Raw genomic sequence first — 18,368 nt, 5'->3', positions numbered from 1 at the left:
GTCACTATGGTAACTCGACGCTGAGACTCGACTGAGTCGGCGAAGTGAAGCAAACTCAACGTGAGAGCTAAAAATACAGACACCCATGATGGACAAACACGAAGACTTCGAGGGTTTTTTGAAGAGTGTTGACGAAATAAGTGAGTGACAGCGATGTGAACTTTATTTACTAACGCTAGCTATTAGCTATAGGTTAAAGTGGCTAAATTTGTGCCATGGGGAGCAAGACTAACATCAGTAGTTATCTTAAAACTAAGCATAAGTAAGTGCCAGCAAATATAGAAACAGTTACAAACTCACTATTTTCATAAAACAAAGGTTAGACATCACCATTTACCAGTTAGCCCCAGCTAACAGATATCTTAATATAAACAACTCCATGTAAGAGAAAATACCTTATATGTGATTATATGTATATGTGAGTGAACACTGTAAACAGGTAAATGTATATCATTCACTCTTTTCAGGTGAGATAGTAAAGGATCTAAAGTCTTCCGAAGCTGGAGTCCAGCAAAAAGCGATGGAGAAAGCTGATTGCTACATTGAGTCGTTGGATAAACCCTGCAGGACAGAAGTCAACAAGACAAGAATCAACACAAACCCACCACTCCGGCCTTCCTCGGTAAAGACATGCACACACACAAGTCAACCAACCAAATACAGTCCTTCTGTTGCTCTCCATCTGTCTCAGTCTTCCTGTTTCTGTGTCTCCAACACAACACACTTGTTGTGTTGTCTATCTTGTCCCTTTTTTGTCAACAGGTACACAACAGGACAAAGCGATTTACCGCAAGTACACACAAGGGAGGTTTTTGTTAACGTTCTTTCAATTGTTCTTTTTCTGTTTTACAGGGTCTGCAGGATGAAAGTCCAGGTGAGCTAGTTATTTTGTTCTCCCTTGCACTAAACTGAAAGAGACTTATATGTCCTCACTGGGTACGGCAAGAAGAGTTTCTTAGGTTATCTAAGAAAACTGTCTGAAAGAACCAACGAGAGCAAGATGTTCACTAAAAATATACAAGCTGTGTGTGGTGAATGACGTGCCTTACTCCACTGCTGTATGTATTTTCCAGTATCCTGCATGAGCAAACGGTGCTGAAAAAGATGCAGTCCTTTCCACTTGCGGCCATGTGAATATCAACAACCTTGACTATGACGCACTCCAAGTTTCGGCTTATGTTAGTCAGTCTTTTTGATCATATAATATAACCTGTAGTCTCTGCAGTACATCTGATTTTGTTCATCATATAATAGCCCGAGTATTTTTTTTTTTTAACATTTGGGGCCTATTATTATGTAACTGCACTGAAGTTTAGTGCACATGTGACATATTCCTGAGGCGCAGTGAGATTTTATAATCAAGTGCGCCTGTTTGGCAGGTTGGTGACTCACCATGTGCCGTAGTAGAAAGAAAGATGTGGTACAAGATGTATTCCTAACATAACAGTGGCCCTCTTCATCTCGAAGGTGACCATGTTTTGCGACTTACCTGCTTAGACCAGTTCAGACGCCCCCACAGGTTTTGTGCTATTTTTGTCTATTTAGTTGGCAGAGGTTTGATACAGCATGCAACTTTCCCCATTGCATACAACTGGCTATGTTTTTTCACCACTTGCCTATGCTTCACCGTGGAAATACTTGTGCGCTGAGAGAAGCCATGCAAATAGGAGTCAGCTTCTCAGTGAGACGTGGCAGTGGTGATCTAAAAAGCTTGTATTACTTTCCCCCCAACATGTCTCTTTTATACATGTCATTTTAATTGCAGTACCTTGAATGTGGCATTCCGTTTAAAACAATTTTTCATCACCTCGACACCTCTTCCTAATTCTTCTGTGGGCAAAACTCAACACTGGCAGTAAAACTGCAAATTCATGTACCTTACACACCTCTGTGTGATACCACTAATAATAAAGTTGACAGATCATGCACTCAATTCACAAAATAAGGAAGAAAAAGTAATTCTGTGCTTGAGGCTAAGGGAGACAGCAAAACAGTTTTCAAATTACCTCCACTGATTTATTACATTGAACTTAGAGAAATACTGTATCTGTTTTTGCAAGAACATTTTTACCATTGACAGTCACAAGAACCCTGTGGAATTTCTATAGTCACCCAATATGACTTTGAACACCTAGTTTAAAAACTGCATTTCTAACACAAACAGTGTTGGGTGCCAGCACATATAGTTCTTAGAACAAAGTTGTTTTTTATGACTCTGATAATGGTGACTGATTAAGAGAGAACTTGAAGTGGAAATTCTGATGCTATGTATTGCCTAATGACAAATAAATCAACCGTTCCTTTGTCCTAGCACTCATATTCAAAAGTTTTTCTTTTTGTTTGATCAGAGAACTTCATGAAGATTATGGAGAAAGATGCTGAGGACAGGAGAGTAAGGAGGGTCGCAAAAGAAAAAAAGGCAACTGGTGTGTGATTAAGATGCTATTGGAAGTGAAGAGAGGCTCTACTTGCTGCTCTGTTGGCCCAGAATATGTCTCTTTAAATGTTGTGTCATATGTGTCACTGCAGCACTCAAAGACAAGGGGAATGAAGCGTATGCCCAAGAAGACTATGAAACTGCTGTAAAGTATTACAGTGATGGCTTGGCTGAAATACGGGACATGCAGCCATTGTACACCAACCGAGCACAAGTGAATATCTTATGTTATTCATACTCTACAATGAAACCACCATGTCATAACAAAGAAATGTTTTTAAGGCAACCTGAGGGTCGCCAGCTATTTTCTTTTCAGTCTGATTATGGACATGTGTGATTAATCATCAAAATATTACCTTTCAAAGACTCTGTGGTATTTTAATAACTAAATAATGCCACACCACTAATCACATTGTTTACTCTGTAAAGCCAGATTTATTGTTACCTCCTGTCTAATGTTTATATCTACTCAGGCCTATATCAAGCTGGGAAAGTACACAGAGGCCATCAGTGACTGTGAATGGGCCCTGAAGGTAAGGCCTGGTTGGGAACTGGGGTCAATCAGTTGCTACTCAAATTTGTCATAGTGTCATCTGAAGCACTGCTCTTCTCAGATCTCAGAGAAGATATGTTTGATAGGAGAATATAATAATAATAATACTAATAACAATACACTCTATAAAGCAACATGTTGAACCATTTACTGTAATCATGTCACTGTACCAGGTTTCCTGGAGTGGCATGTGTCTCGGAAGATCAAATTGAACATTTCTGTCTCGCTGTGCTAGTGTTATCAATGCAGAAACATATATGCAATGCACACCAATGTGTAGATGTGCTAGATACACTCCCATGATCATTTTCTCTCTATCAGTGTAATGAGAGGTGCCTAAAGGCTTATCTACACATGGGGAAAGCATATCTGGCGCTGAAGAGATATAATGAGGTGAGTATAATTATCTCTCATTACGTCTAATCAAACCTGTTTTTTTGCACATTGCTCTTGTATACAGATAGCTACGCTTGGCATTTCATCTAAATATATCATAAACACGAATATATTATGAAGGTCGTATACCTGGAATAGATAACTCATTTATTGATTTGAATGAAGTATAAGCACGTTGTATATAAGCAGTCTTAGTGTCACAGCTCTCTTCTGTCAGATCTGTCTTATAGGCATTTCAATCCATTAAAAAAAGGTCATATTTAACATCAATAACCGGTAACCTTAAATCATACAATTATTACAAGTCTTGCATCATAGTTTTCTATATACCACACTGCTGAAATAGTTCGGTGGAGTGGCCAAAATCATATTGATTCGATGAGTATAAAGAGAGCAGTGAAGCACATAACCTGGGATAAATCGAATCCTTCTCTTTTTCAGTCCAGAAACTGTTTCAAAAAGATGCTGGAAATTGAACCTGGGAAGGAGAAGATGGTGAAAGGTAGTGACAGTTTTCATTTTGTTTCAGAGGTTAGTTTAGAAAATCATTTCTGTGTTTAAGACCTTTTGTTATAATTGCCCTCAATGTCTCATGTTCATGTATAGAAGTTTTGGTACACATGTATTATGTGTTTGTTTTTTTTTTAATTCCATGTGATTCTGTTTTATTTTTTTATTCGTTGAATCATTTATAAATTGTTGAAAAATGTCTTGCCCTGTGTGGCCCAAATTAAAGTTAGGCTGAAGCCCATCAAAAGAATAGATGAGGCTCTCCGTTGTTATTGAGTGGGTTGTCAGTGATGTGTTCTCACTGACTGCAGCCCATTTAAGTGCAAGGCTTTCATGGCTACATAAAGCTTGATGTCACTCTGCTGTTGCCCAGTGTAATTAAGCTAAGCTGCAGTCTCCTTGCTATTGACATATGTGGTGTAGCAGAGAAGTAACTAAAAGCTATTTCTGAGTGCAAGCAATAGGGTGGGTGCAATGGTCATCTCAATATATCTGACTCTTAGTTCACTCTTTTCTGTGACAGTGCAACTACATTTACTGCTATAGAATAACTTTATGTCAGATCATATTGTGTTTTTTCTTCTTCTTCCCTCTTTTATCTTTTTTTGTCTCCAAGCAGAATACCTGACCCAGGTAGATCTGGAAGAGGAGAGAGATAGTCAGGAGATGAATGCGATGCAAAGGTTTGACAAAGGAGATGAGAAAGCCACAACAGTGCTCCACCTGCTGGAGAAGCTGTCAAAGGCCGAACAGATGCCCTTGTATTACTGTGGAGGATTTGAGATTCTGTCACAAGCTGTCACTGACTGTGAGTTTTCTTTTAGGATAATCTTTGCACAATTATCTCTTTCTGTCCACTCTTGACTCAATAACCTGCTTCACTGGTCCACCTTCCTTTCCCCACTTCTGTAGCTAAAATGGCCCTTAGAGCAGGAAGGTTAAGAAAACCTAAAGGACGGGAACAAAAGAGAGTTAATACCGTATACTTAAGTACTCACCAAGAGCATCTTAGGCTATGGCATCAGGTGAAGCAGGGCTGAATTGTTTCTTATCCGGCTCTGTGACAATGGAAGAGAGGGGGAGACCTTATGCTGTCCATCATGGTTTCTTTTCATGCTCCATTTGTTTGTCACAGTGGGCAAATTTCCAATATAGACTATAAAGCCACAGTGAAAGATCAAAACCTCAGTGCTACCTGGTGAACCACTATGCAGTGGGTAGGAATATTTTCCCTAACACGCTAAGATGACACTTAAATACTTTTATAAAAATTACTGTGCAGAACAAACAAATGTTCTTTGTTTTATTATCAGATCAACTTTTTTTTTTATTTATTTTGCAATGGTGATGAGCGAAACCTCCTGCTGGTGTGATTTGTGTCTTGTGTTTCTAATGATCTCAATGAGCAGAATTAGACATTTCCCTGGTGTATAAATGAAATGAAATGGTAATTTGATCGCTAAGCTGCTGAGTGTGCTGTTGCAAGCCAGCAGTGTCAGCTGTTTTGTCAATTAAGTGAAGTTAAAGAATGAACTTTAAGATAAAATAAAGTGTAGGTATAAGATTGTGTAGGCAATGTTAGTCGTATTTAGTGTTGAGAGCATGTATAGAGGGGGGTTGTTGTGGAATGACAGCAAACACTATTAAGCCTTCTGGAACTGTGGGTACAATTTAATAACACCTGTGATAGCAGGTGTCTTTTCTATAACCTCAGTGGTATACCTGCACTCAACACTGTCAGGTTTAGAGAAGGTAGCTAGTGAGTGGCGGTACCTGGCCAATGGTAGATTTATGACAGCCTAGCCTGAGGTCCTCTGTGCCAGGGATTATCAATGTTTATGTATATTTAAAGGCAGGAGTGAGCTGCTGTCAGGGCACCCAGAATGTCTTGCTATGTTCCCCTGTTAAGAAAAACCTGCTCCACACATATGTGTTCATAAAGGTACCACGAAATAAAGAGAGTTTTTCACAGCAGCATGATGGGACAAATGAGATCTAATTGCTTTGGCTTAGTTCTAGCACAGTGCTTGTTGTCAGGCACGAGATGTTTCGTCGCGTGTTCATTTTGTAGTGATGGCATCAGGCTGAAAAAGCAACTGATACCTCTACTGTATGAAAAGGGGCCACTGTAGACAGGCAGCAGCTGTTTTCCACCTGGTTGTTCACCCCTCCTCTGTCAGCTGCTGATATTTTTGTAAATGTTTTTGACCGAAGCAATGACTTTGAAACTCCACACCTCTAATACAACTGTTTTTAGCTATTGCCAAAAGGCAGAAATCGCAATCTTTTTAAAAAGTACAATTCATCAAGGTCAGTGGCACTCTCGGGCATATTTATTTTGTTGTGTTTCAGCTATGATATAAGCTGTTATGGAGTTGTTTTGACATGCCGTATCCCATTGCTGCTCTCTTACAGGCTTTGTATAACTTCATGTACTTTGACCACACAGCCATGGCTGATTAAATTGATGGAGTGAAGCTTGAAGCTTGTCGCACAGCAAACCATACAGCTATATAAAAAAAACCCACATCATAGTTTAGTCACTTTTTGTAGTGCACCATATTCTTTTGTACTGACTGCCTGCTGCAGAATGGCAAACATTTCTTATCATCTTTTTTCTTCATTTAGATGAATAAGAGTCTATTGTCAAATGATATAATGCCTGTCTCACAGTGCCATTCAATGGAAAAGGGCAAAACTTACATAACTCACTACTGAAAAGATCTCAGCAGGGCTGACATTACAGGCTTTCTCCCCTAAAAGTACCCTCTCACTGCTCTGCTCTACTTTCTGTATGCTCCAGCTCATTAATAGCAGAAAACAGACCATTCCTCACTGTACCTTACGCTCAACATATTTTATTTATCCGTTCCTCTACTGCCCTTGACTGTAAACAGTGAACAATACAAGCTAAACTGAAAGAGAGATGTGTTGTGTTTCTCTAAATCCTTGTGCCTACTTGGTGATGATATATAGTTTTCTGTCTTTTTACACTATCTACCGTTCTCGTCTAACAGGTACAGGCCAGACTCTTTTCAGACTGAACAATGGCTTTAGTATCATCAGCAGCAATGACATGGTGAGGAGGTAAGGAGACCAGAGGGAGAGGTAGCTGTCAGCCCTCAGTGGTGCTTTGACAGATGGACCCAGAGACAGGGGCATACAGAGACAATGATGGCCTAAACTAGAGAGATCATTCTCCGCCCTCCCTCTCTCTCTCACACTCTCCCTCTCTGTCTCTCTGTCTCTCTCTGGTTGCGTGATCAACCCAAAGAGGAAAAGACGATCACACTGAAGATTGAGATGAGTGCTGAAATAGGCAAAGGTCCTGTTTTTTGTCCCAGAGAGAGGGAGTGTTTTGTACAAGATACAAATTATGAGCCCTGCATGTCAGATGAATAAGGTTATTATTAACCTGTCACAGACTTCCCATGTTGTCCATTGTTAGGACTGTCATTATCGAAGTTAAAACACAGTGTTTGGAAAGAAAAAAGTGTGAAGAAATAGCATAGTCTGAGCTTGATGAAAATAGCCAACAAGGATATTGCTTTGAGTCAGTTAAAACAAACCGAAACGCTATGTAGCAAAGAAGGTCAGTGCATTGTTGCATGTCCTGATCACAATCTTAAGGCCACTCTTGAGTTAAAGAGCTAATAGTGGAAAAAGGTTTGACAAAAAAAAAGCATATAACCTTCAGTCAGGAAGTAGCAGCACATACAAGCTGCTTCAGGACAGAGACAACAATGACAGGTCACGTCAGTGGATAACAAATGACGTCTCAGGTAACGTGACTGATGGCCCAGTGACTTTGTTACACAAGGTAACTACATCAAATGTAGATAAATGACAGGACAAAACACATTAGGATGATTAAATGTAGTATCAGTACCAGTACACACTGTATGGCCACAAAACATAGTCTTTATATAGCTGTATTAAAATGAACTTCATTAATCTTAATAGTAGTATAGTGCGGAGAAACAGGACCTTGCTGCTGCAGCTTAATATCCACATGGAATGGCATCTTTCTCTCAAGAATTGTGTTGAATCATTCACTGTGTCTGGTATTATTACACTTTTAGTATCTGATGTGTAAAGGGAAACCCTGTTAAGATGACTTGGTTTATTTTCTCCACAGTTGCCTATTACAGAAAACAACGGACCCAGACAGCCTGGAGTTGTGTATGTCCGTTCTGAAATTATGGAGGGTTATTTGTTGTGGAAATGGTATGTAGATAATTGAATTACACATAATTTTATGTCTTTGTTCATGTAGCAATTTGCTCGCTGAGCTGGTAGGAAACAGAGGAGAAGATAAATCATTGAAAAAAGCATTATGATTCTCTGTTATGGTAATGTATCATTACTGCACAGCTTGTCTGTGATACACAAGTCTTCTCTTTTGTTAAGCCTTTATTTGTCTTTGGATCGCATAAGTTATGTGGGCTTCAGCACATCAACTGTCCATGCCAAATGTGATTATTTGTTTACACTACAGCAATTCACAGTCATTAATACCATATGAACAACAAAGCATATCTTGAGGATTAACACAAGTATGGGTTGTTGCCCACCGGGAACATGCTCATGTGTCCGTTGATTTGATTCTTTGTTTGCACATCGCCCTCTTTTTATTTTACTTTCAGATGAAAACCAGAAGATGTTGATGACTTGTCCAGTGAGCAGAGAGTCCATTGTTCACTTGCTAACATCAGAGCATGTTGCGGTACGGAAGGAATGCCTGGCATTGCTCTGTTTATACTCACAGATGCCACATAGAAGACGTTTGGCCATTGACAACTTGAATGTACACATGTAAGACATTTTATGTTATCATCAAATGCAATAGCTGGAGTAAAAAATACACTAAAATATAGACATAGATGGTAGGATTACTGTATGTTCTACATCTTTAGAAACTTTAAACATTTATTTTCTCCCATTTTGAGTAGGTATTGAAATGGTTTTGTATTTCACAGTGTCCATGCTAATTTAATAATTGGAGGGACTTAGGGTTAGCCCTGGGTCATATATTTGTAATTGTCAGTCCAATTGCCATATCCATTTAATAAGATTTAAAAAATGTTGTACATGATTGCTCTGGGACATGCTTTTAAAAATTAGTAGCCTAAGTAATTTCTTATTATCTCTATGTCTGATAACATCAGAGCTACAGATGATTGGTTTTTCAGAGTAGGAAGGAAGTATGAGTTTTTCTACATGTTGGCATTATTATCAAACTTATTTTGATGGAAACTGTCAGTATCAAGGCACAAAATATTGACTGATGTCCTGATGATATTCTTTAAGAACAAAATTGTTGATTCTCTTTTTTTTTTCTCTCTCACTCTCTGATCTATTACCCTGTCTTTTTCTTGCCCTTCTCTTAATCTGAATCTAAAGGTTAGTGAGGAACCTCATGGCGTGCATCACAAAACCGAATCAACAGCAGGAGAACTCAGCAGTCAACATTCTGGAAAACTTTACAGCAGAAAACAAGTATTGCTAATACACACCCTGCCTCAAAAACAAAACAAAACAAAACAAAACAAAACACCAGAGTTGATCTCCTCATACTAGAAAATGATTACTTTTTATTTCTGGGTGAGAAAATTCATGTTCTCAGGTATTCTGCACAGTCCATAGAATGACCCACAAGACGGTCTGTTACGCTCCCATACATCATATCTATGTACTGTAATTTAAAAGCATTTTAAAATCTCTCACCACATCACGTCAAGAGATGTCCCTTGAGAAATAGGAAGTGTGGCATCTTTAATAATTCAACATGTGCTATCCAAGTGTTAATGTCACTTGAAGGCAAAAGGCTGTTCTTCACCTGTTTCCCTCTCTGATGCCTCAAGAAAATAGACATGAAAGGACAACCGGGACTCTCGACACAGCAGGAAATAAGTCGAGGAGTCAGCGGTGAACTGGCGAGATCAATTTTCCTTGTCTATAGCTCAAACAGAATCACTCAACAACAATGTGTTATATCCTACAGAGGTTTTCTCTTCATTGTAGAAGCTTAACTGGGTAAATGTTGGGTTTTTATGGATTTTATTTTTCATATTTGTTCTGAATACAGAACCAGTCCATATTCCAAATTGATTCCAAGTCTGGCAAATTTCTCCTGGTATACTTGGCATGCAGGGATTAAATTCTTGTTTTTAGTCACGCTACCTTTGATGTGGATGAGTGACAACTACTGCCACTAAACTGAATTGCAATGCAAATGATATTTTCCGAGTCAGTCAGTAAGTTCATTTTGGGTAGACCGGATAGGTCGGTGGTGTTTGATGCACAAGGAACATACAGTATTTGTTCACATTTTAAATAGTTGATAGAGGTTTTTTGGGGCGCTGTGAAGAACCTAAAATTGAGGATTCAACTTTACTCACTCCCTCCTCACCCAAGCATCTGTGTTCATTGTAACACAACAGTGGAACACCTTCAAACATTGTGGATATTAATGCAGTCAAAATAACCATATACATAATGTGGCTCTCTTACATGAACAGTATAAATATTTTCATATTTTCTTACAGGTTTTGCATTCGATTAAGGGATGTGTTGACAGACTCTGTCATTGTGCCATTCACATTATTACTGGTAAGACATGTATTATGTATTGTATGCACTGAATATGTAATGGTGTTTTTATGTCTGTGTGTGAGTTGAGGCAATTTTACACATTTGTTTGCTTCTCTTTCAGGGAAATATCAGCACGTCCAATCAGCATGTCCTTCCCTCACTGATATCGGCTGTTGGCTGTCTGGCGCGAGACGAAGTCATCCGTCACCATTTTTCTCAGGATTCAGAATGCTGGAAGGTCTTTGTGGTTGCCATTGTTAGTATCCTTGTAAGATTGGTCTCTCTAAGACTGAAAAGTACAAACTTGCTCATGAGGTTGAATTCAGATGCCACAGCACAAAATGTTGTTTAAACTCACTGTATGCATTTTATCCAGTGTGGAATGTGTTGTCTGTCATTGCAGAAGCAGTGCAGTGAACGTCAATACAGAGAGGTGCTTTACCCTATCCTTGGTTTGATAATCAACATTTCAGCTATCACCTCTCCAGTGATTCAGGTAAGACTAGTAATGTGCGATATTTGATGTGTGGTATTTACTTTGCCTAGTGTGTAATTGTATGTATGGGTATGCTATAAGGAGCAAATCTAATCTTAGATAAAGTTTGAGCTGAACTGTCATTAAAGCCAACAGAAACACAAAACCACAAAAGCCTTCTAACCGTCCAAGTTAGAGTCTTATGTACATTATAATGAGCATCGAAAAATGATAAGGAATTAGTTTCAATACAAACTTGAAATATTGTCATTGACGTTTTTGTAAACGTTTCAGATTTTCAGTTTGAAGCTCTGACATTTATTATGCAATTCATTCTGCAAACCAATAATGAAAAATCCACAAAATAAAACCTCTGCTTTCAGTCAGTATGCCTCAAAGCCAACTTCTCTTTTTTACTACAATAAGATAAGATAAAAACAAACTTCATGCAAGCGCCACAGAAAGAAAAACATCTTGGTTAGTCTTTCCACTATTCCAACAATCGCCCACTCTGGTTTGGTCGATGTAAATCCTCAAACCACTGAGTTAGATGTGAAAATATTCTTGTCAAAGTTTTTGTAAAAAGAGTCTGGTCTAGCAGCTTTGAAAACTGTAGATAACGATTTCAGTTCCCCGTCTGAATGGAAAAGTAAAGCAATGAAAATGTTCTTAATACAGTGAACACTCAAACTGATATTGATTTTTTTAAGTGGCTGAAATAAGTTTTCTTGCTACGCTAAGTAAATTGCTTAGCTTCCGTGCCAGTATTCACAAGGGAGCTGTCAAACAAGATCTGCCACGCCTACACGGGTTCGAGAAATGGTCGAAACAGCAAAATGAGCTGTTGAATTAGGTTTTCAAACATTTATCTTCACTCTGGTTTTGTCGAGACGCTCAACTTTGATGCATTTCTACTATTTCAACCCACATTTCCAGAAGATCTAAATGTTGGGGCCATCTTGTTCCACATCGCTGAAGTTCAATAGATTAGAATATACTATTATTAGAAATATTAGAAGCCAGTGGACAAGGGAAGCAGAGGGATCATTTGTGTGAACTGTGATGTGTGACCTATTCAGTCACGTAATCAGAGGTGAAATGTGGGTGAAAATTGGTTTATCCACTTGTCCATTTCCTTTTTGTAGGAGCATGCTGTTCCACTCTGTGACTGCTGTCTGGGCCTGCTGAGGGATCGTGATGGAGGAGTCATAACTGTGAGCGAAACTCACTTTAGCACTGCAGTACTCAGGAGAGTTTAAAACAGATTTTTACAGTCGGACTAGGAAACCCTAACACATCATATGTGGTTGCTTTATTGTGTCAAAACTCCCACTAGCTTTTCACAGCCGTGTTATTGTATTAGTAAAGTTTGACAGAATAGTTGTTAAAGATGCTTTGCTGAAAACTTTTTCTTGTTTGTTTTCCAAACTCGCACACATAATATAAAGCACAAAACCATCCTTTCAGGTAACTAGACAAAATAAAAGACATTTGTCTTGAGTAATGGGTCTTTTTTTAGCGCTTGTGGTCTCATTGGCAATGTGCCCCAAAAGGTGGTAACAGCAATCCACAATGTTCAGAGGATCCTGTATATGTGTCATTATAGCTGATTAAAACTCTAGCTCCAGGTGCTGTTGTCTGTGCTAATGGCTGTTCTAGCAGTTTCACGCTGCCTATGCTATATCCTCAGCCCCTGCCAACCATCTGTCTCTCTACTCTGTTTTAGAGCTCACTCACTCACTGACTGGCACTTTTTTCTTTTTGCTTGTCACCTGGTGTCATCTTTTTATAAAAAAAAAAAAAATCCTCAATATTCTCCATTGTTCTTGTCTTGACTTGTCTTTGCTTCACCTACCTTCTTTTCTCTTTAATGAATCATAATGACTACGCTGAAGCCCTAAAGCCCCAATCTATACCATCCCCACTGCCCTAATTATCCTTGCTGCTTTTTTTCCTGTACATAAAACATTTCATAGGTTTAGTTTTCTTTAAATGAGGTGTGAGAGAGAAAAAGTCACTCTGATTAAACGTATCTTCTTGGAGCTGTGTAAATCCAGTATTTGTGACATTTTAGCCTTGATTTCTTGAGAAAAATGTCTTTAGCTGACGTTGTCTCCGTCTTCCATTTGGCACTGTGGAGCCAGTGTGCAGTGGGTTAATCAGAGCCTATTTTGTAAAAATGGCTGCCTGCTGCTTTCATGATGTGGCTGATGAGAGCAATGATATTATACTGAGAGATGGATTTGTTAAAATGGAAATGTTTCTTTTATCAAAAACCCATCAGATCAATGTTTTAAAAAAATATATATATATTTACTCAAATGACTCATTTTGAACCTTCAACTTACAAATACTGCACTCATTTCTACACTATTCATACTTATTTTGTTGCTTTTACTGAATAAATCATACCCTCACATTATTTCTGTGTAATAATAATGTGTGATCCAGCCTTCAAGAGAAGAAAGAAAGCGCCCACGTGTGACCCTTTTACCCATTTGCTCAGATTATTATGCCTGTTCTTTTCATCTTTTCTTTTTGTTGTCCTGTCCTTGAAAGTATGACTATAATTTTATGTTTACTCAAACACGTTTTCAGGCAGCTGTCTCACCATCTTTCAATCGACTATCTGTACTTCATTGCTGCAAACAAACAAAGTCCAGAACACCTACTGATTTCACATCTTGTCAACTGCAGTGCTTCACTTTTTTCCAACTACTGTACACTTCACCATTCACTTTGTCTCCAGTAGTTCTCTGCTAGCTTTTATTTTTTCTCCCAAATCAGTTTTCTCTCTATCCTCAGTTATCCTGTCTATTTCCCTGCTGTGTTTTCCTATCTATTTTTCTTATACTTTTTTTTTATCTTCTCTCTCTTCCTAATTATCTGTTTTCTAATACCAACATTCTTCTTTGTCTTCCAGAGAGTCACAGGCGTGCTGAGCACTGTCCTCCCTCAGTCCTCTGAGGCCGTTCAGCATGTTATTCGGGGTGATTTTGTCCGGACCATGTGCCGGCTGCTGAAGGTGCATGACTTTATTTATTGCCAAATTTCTGTGAAGACAGAAATCTACTTATTTGTTTGTGACTCAAATAATTATATTCTATTACCTAACCATCTTTAATTAGATTCATTACACTTAAAACACTGTCATGTTTAAAAAAGACTTCATTTGTAATTCAGAATAGTTAAAGGAGTATGGCTGTTATACTTTCTTTACTAAGCCTGAGCTCACTGTGTTTGCTAGTTTGTGTCTGTGAGACATACGTGCGTGATGCATTCATGTTTCATTCACACACGGCTTAAGTGATCAGCAGCATGTTTAACAAGCCATGTCGTAAAACAAACAAAAAAAAAAAGAAGAAGAAGAAATCTAAACCAGACGCTCCAGCTCATGCCTGCGTACGCGTTTCAACATTCATTACCATGATCTAAAGATACAAAGAAAACATGCGGATCATAACAATTTATGAACTTTATGTGACCTCAGTGTCTTTAGAATTCAGCCACGAGTTCTTCTTGTTTGAATCTAATTGTTATTTTTGTGTCTGCCTACCCAGGGAAGTGGGCAGACTGCCACTAAGTATGCCATCAAGACTCTGACAGTGTGCACTGCTGCCAGTCACTTGGCAAGGGAGGAGCTGCTGAAGTCTGATAAAAGTGAGAGGATTGACATGTTTGCATTACTTTTACTCTTTCATTAGTTCATGAATAATATTTGAGGGTTTGACCTAATATGCAAATGAATGTGTTTGTGTATGTGACTGCAGTGTGCTGTATACTTGTAGATTTTTATCCTATAACACATAAACGTTTTTGTTAATATATTTCAAAGTGCTATTCACCTTACTATTTTCTGTTCTATTCATTTATCGTTCCACACAGAACTGTCTATTTTACGTCATTTGCTGGCTTCCAGCTGTGATGAGATGGTGTCAGGAAATGCAGCCCTGTGCTTGGCTCACTGCCTTGAGTTAGAAGGAATTGCCAGCAACCTGCTGGGCACCGATATTGTGCCGCTGCTGCTGCGCCATGCCGCACAGGACGCTAAAAGGACAGCTGTGCAGCGAAATGCTGCGATTGCTCTTGGGAAGCTGTGTCGATCTGAGCCCAGGTGCCCTCTCACCTTACTCTATAAACCACATGCTGTTGATTACATCTAGAAACTAGCCCGAAGGAGCATTGATAGACAAGATGAAATACCTCTAGATGAAATGATCTAAATGCAATGTTATGGCTCTGGATAAAAAAGTCGGTCACACGTGAGGCACATTTATGATTTTTTGGCTCAGACTGACCTGAAATTATTAATGTTTATTATTTTTGCAATTACATCTCAAAGTTTTTAGTTGGTTTTATTTTTTCAAGCAAGCATCCATCACTCTACTAGCACAGAATCATGTACATGCTAATGTCTGGTGATAGCTATAACATTACCACTCTTTCTCAATAGTTCTGGTTTGTTTACTGCTTATTTGTAATGGATAGCCTGATCGCCAGCAGCAGCCTGAGATGTGTTTATTTCACTGACTGCATTTTTAGATTGTGTCTCCCACAGGGAGAGATAGCAAAAGGGAAAGAGAGTGACGGAGAGACAGTATTGACTTCATAATTCAGGTTTAGGGTTCTGGCTGTAGTTACTTTTTATTTTCGTATGATTATTAAATCGACGTCTAGACAGGGGCAGATCAAACTCTAAATGTAGTGGGTGTGAGGTATTTGTAGATATAAGTTTAGCCTTCCTGTGTACAGGAATATCCATTAATCTTTCAACAATTTTCTCAAATAATCTTTTTGTCAATAAATGCCCGGTGTAATTACCCAGAACCCATCTGTCATCTTTAAAGTGCTTATTTTGTCAAACCAACAGTCAGAAACCAAAAAAGAAAAAAATAAATAAATTCACATTGAGAAAAACAGAGAGAACAACAGCAGCTTGTCACATTGTAAAGGAATGCTTAATGCTTATAGGTATTAGAATGAGTAATTGAGCATTAAAGTAGTTTAATTAATTATCTGCCCATCGACATATTGTACAACTGAATCTTTAAGTGTAAACATCAGGGATGGCTCTTTAGTATTCTGGCTAACTCGCCTAAATAAAACATTTTATTCAAAATACTGCTACATATCACATGTGAGTATTACACAATAGCTTTACAATAGCTACCCTTACTTCATGTTTAGTATTTCCCTTTTTTGTTTTTATTTGGAAACGTTTTTATTTTATACTTGTTACTTACGTACTTTGTACTCGGGCTAATCTAAACTGATAAAGATTTTATTTCTACACTAAGTTGAGTTAAATAAAACCTGACCACATGTTTAACTGAACACTGATAGTGTGCTGCTGTAGGCCATCTCCTGTATACTGTAGCTCCTCTGTAATTATGTGGATCTAATTGATGTGTTGTAATATCATTAATAATGGATGGCAGCAACAGATACATGTCTTTGTTCCTAGAAACAACCTGTAGGCTACAAAGCTCCACTGTGACTGTTGTGGATAGGGCTGAACTTTAGTTACCAAGCTCACTAATTCATACAAGTGTGTTTTCGATCGAATGGCAATGCACTGCTTTTTAATACGCTGTCTTTTTACATTTCCAGACATTTGAACAAACTTCGCGAACTACACGGCCTGGAGATCCTGCACTCCTGTATGAAGGTCATCGCATGAACCAATGACACTAACAGGTTTTCACCTTTCACCTTTCACCTTGCTTGTCACCACTCTTCCTGTATGTTATTCTGGTATAAGGCAGGCTCTGACAGGTCAGGACTCGGCAGGCCGTTTGCACCCTCCCAACTATTTTCTCATTCAGACTAATTTAGCCTACTGCTTTTGTTTTTCTCACTGCAAAGCTTTACTACAGCAAAATGTTTTACCGCGTCAGTCTCAGTTTTGTTTACATGCACTTCGCCATGGGATCACGTAATGTGAGATCAAAACCGTGGTAGTATGTGTGTGCATGTATGAGATTAGAGAGAAAAACATCTGTGAGGTTTCTCCTTATATGTGTGTGATGCAACATGTTTTCAGAATCAGTAAGGGTTTCAAAATGCTGTAGTCTGAGCACACGGTTCAGACACCTACCCAACTATTGTGGAAAACTGAAAATGACTAAAGGAATTACCACATCATTTGTTTATCTTATTTTAAATGTATTAATTAATCCTTTTGTATTGGAGAAAGCATAGATATTAGCAACATTCTTGGCTTTTCATGCCTGTGAATTTATATGGTTAAGAATCATTAGTACGTTTGGTTGGAAGTGCAAGTCAGTTTTACCATCTTTAAGTGACTGTCTGACTGTGTCTAACAACAAGCACCCAGTTTAAAGAGTTCACTTTACTACAGGACAGAAGTAAAAAAGTAACGATTGGGTTCTGAACGATGATCGCGCAGTATTAACATGCTAACGGTGCGACACAGATCAGAGCATTCCTTTGGTTCAAGGCTTTTTTTTGAGATATTAATTTGACATGTATTCATTCATCTTGAAGTTCTTTTTCTTTTGTACCATAACCAAGTGTAATAAATGCAAACCACAAGTTCACAAGTTCTAATAATCTTTTTTACTCTGCCTTTGTTATTTTTGGGGTTCTTTACACGTGTTGCTGATTTTTTGCAGAAAAGGTGAATTTGAGTCTTATGTATATCTTGTTCCAAACATCTGTGTTTAGATTATCTGCGTTTTCTGGATGTCAGTACTAGAACAAATCATCTAAAAAATAAACAAATCTGCGTTTTAGAGACTGTTTACAGTTCTGGGCGTCTGCTAGATCTGCATGTCTTTGAAATATGAGGATAATTTGTAGACTCACAGAAAGGGCTGGGCTCAGGAATTTAATGTGTGTTTTCTTGCTGTGTGACACCAGCTCCAACCCCTGCAGCACAGGGCTGCTCTCTCTACTTGAATGTTGAGCCCAGCCACTGTAAGAAGGTCAGAGCTATAACTCTGCTAGCAATGTTTGCACACCCATTGCTATTGCTTGTACACTTGTACTGGGAGAGAGTCATGTAGTGTAGACCTTGTGGGTTAAGGCAAGGGAGAAGTTGTTGTGTTGTGTGAGTTAGAGATGCATACAGGATCGACTGGCATCAAAAATGTACAGTCATAGGTTGAGTTTTAATGACTTTGGTGACCAAATACCTACAAAAATAATGACATTACCATCAGCTTAAGTTGAGGTTGAGCATTTACATCCTCGCAGAGGCTTGTACAGTGTGTGTTGTAAGTGGTGTGTGTGCATGTAGTGTTGTGTCATGGTTTGTTCAAAGAGCCGACCCAAATGCAGACATTAAGGTGAAATTAACAAAATAAGACTTAATAACTTATTAAAGAGGCTGATGAGCACAAAATAACAAAAGGCACAAAAAGCTAGAACTAAGAATTACC

At 38.5% G+C, this 18,368-nt stretch overlaps 1 protein-coding gene across 3 annotated transcripts; it reads left to right on the top strand.

Moving 5' to 3' along the window:
• ttc12 (tetratricopeptide repeat domain 12) lies at positions 1-17,715 on the top strand. 3 transcript variants are annotated; one of them, XM_027280034.1, is made up of 21 exons: positions 2-140; positions 468-622; positions 853-874; positions 2,349-2,426; positions 2,530-2,651; positions 2,911-2,970; positions 3,312-3,383; positions 3,828-3,888; positions 4,516-4,704; positions 6,914-6,983; positions 8,035-8,123; positions 8,543-8,711; positions 9,300-9,395; positions 10,445-10,508; positions 10,612-10,746; positions 10,894-10,986; positions 12,111-12,179; positions 13,889-13,990; positions 14,526-14,625; positions 14,851-15,079; positions 16,576-17,715. In XM_027280034.1, exons 1-21 carry the CDS (start codon positions 86-88, stop codon positions 16,643-16,645), a joined length of 2,100 nt encoding a protein of 699 aa, XP_027135835.1. In that variant the 5' UTR covers positions 2-85; the 3' UTR covers positions 16,646-17,715. The 3 variants fall into 3 exon arrangements, with proteins under 3 accessions (XP_027135836.1, XP_027135835.1, XP_027135834.1); XM_027280033.1 differs by having other exon boundaries at positions 4,513-4,704; XM_027280035.1 differs by lacking the exons at positions 6,914-6,983; positions 8,035-8,123 and having other exon boundaries at positions 1-140; positions 4,513-4,704.
• The last annotated feature ends 653 nt before the right edge of the window (positions 17,716-18,368 follow it).

Source organism: Larimichthys crocea, chromosome VII (genome assembly GCF_000972845.2).
Source record: "Larimichthys crocea isolate SSNF chromosome VII, L_crocea_2.0, whole genome shotgun sequence".
NCBI lineage: Eukaryota > Metazoa > Chordata > Actinopteri > Sciaenidae > Larimichthys > Larimichthys crocea.
Note: the sequence above shows the minus strand (reverse complement) of the source record. Positions and strands in the feature narration are given on the sequence as shown.

Excerpts from the sequence above, each read along its gene's own strand:
- ttc12 (XM_027280033.1), top strand. The coding sequence starts at position 86 with ATGATGGACAAACACGAAGACTTCGAGGGTTTTTTGAAGAGTGTTGAC. Across the intron at positions 3,384-3,827 it reads CGCTGAAGAGATATAATGAG|TCCAGAAACTGTTTCAAAAA; the intron begins GTGAGTATAATT and ends TCTCTTTTTCAG. Across the intron at positions 10,987-12,110 it reads TCACCTCTCCAGTGATTCAG|GAGCATGCTGTTCCACTCTG; the intron begins GTAAGACTAGTA and ends TCCTTTTTGTAG.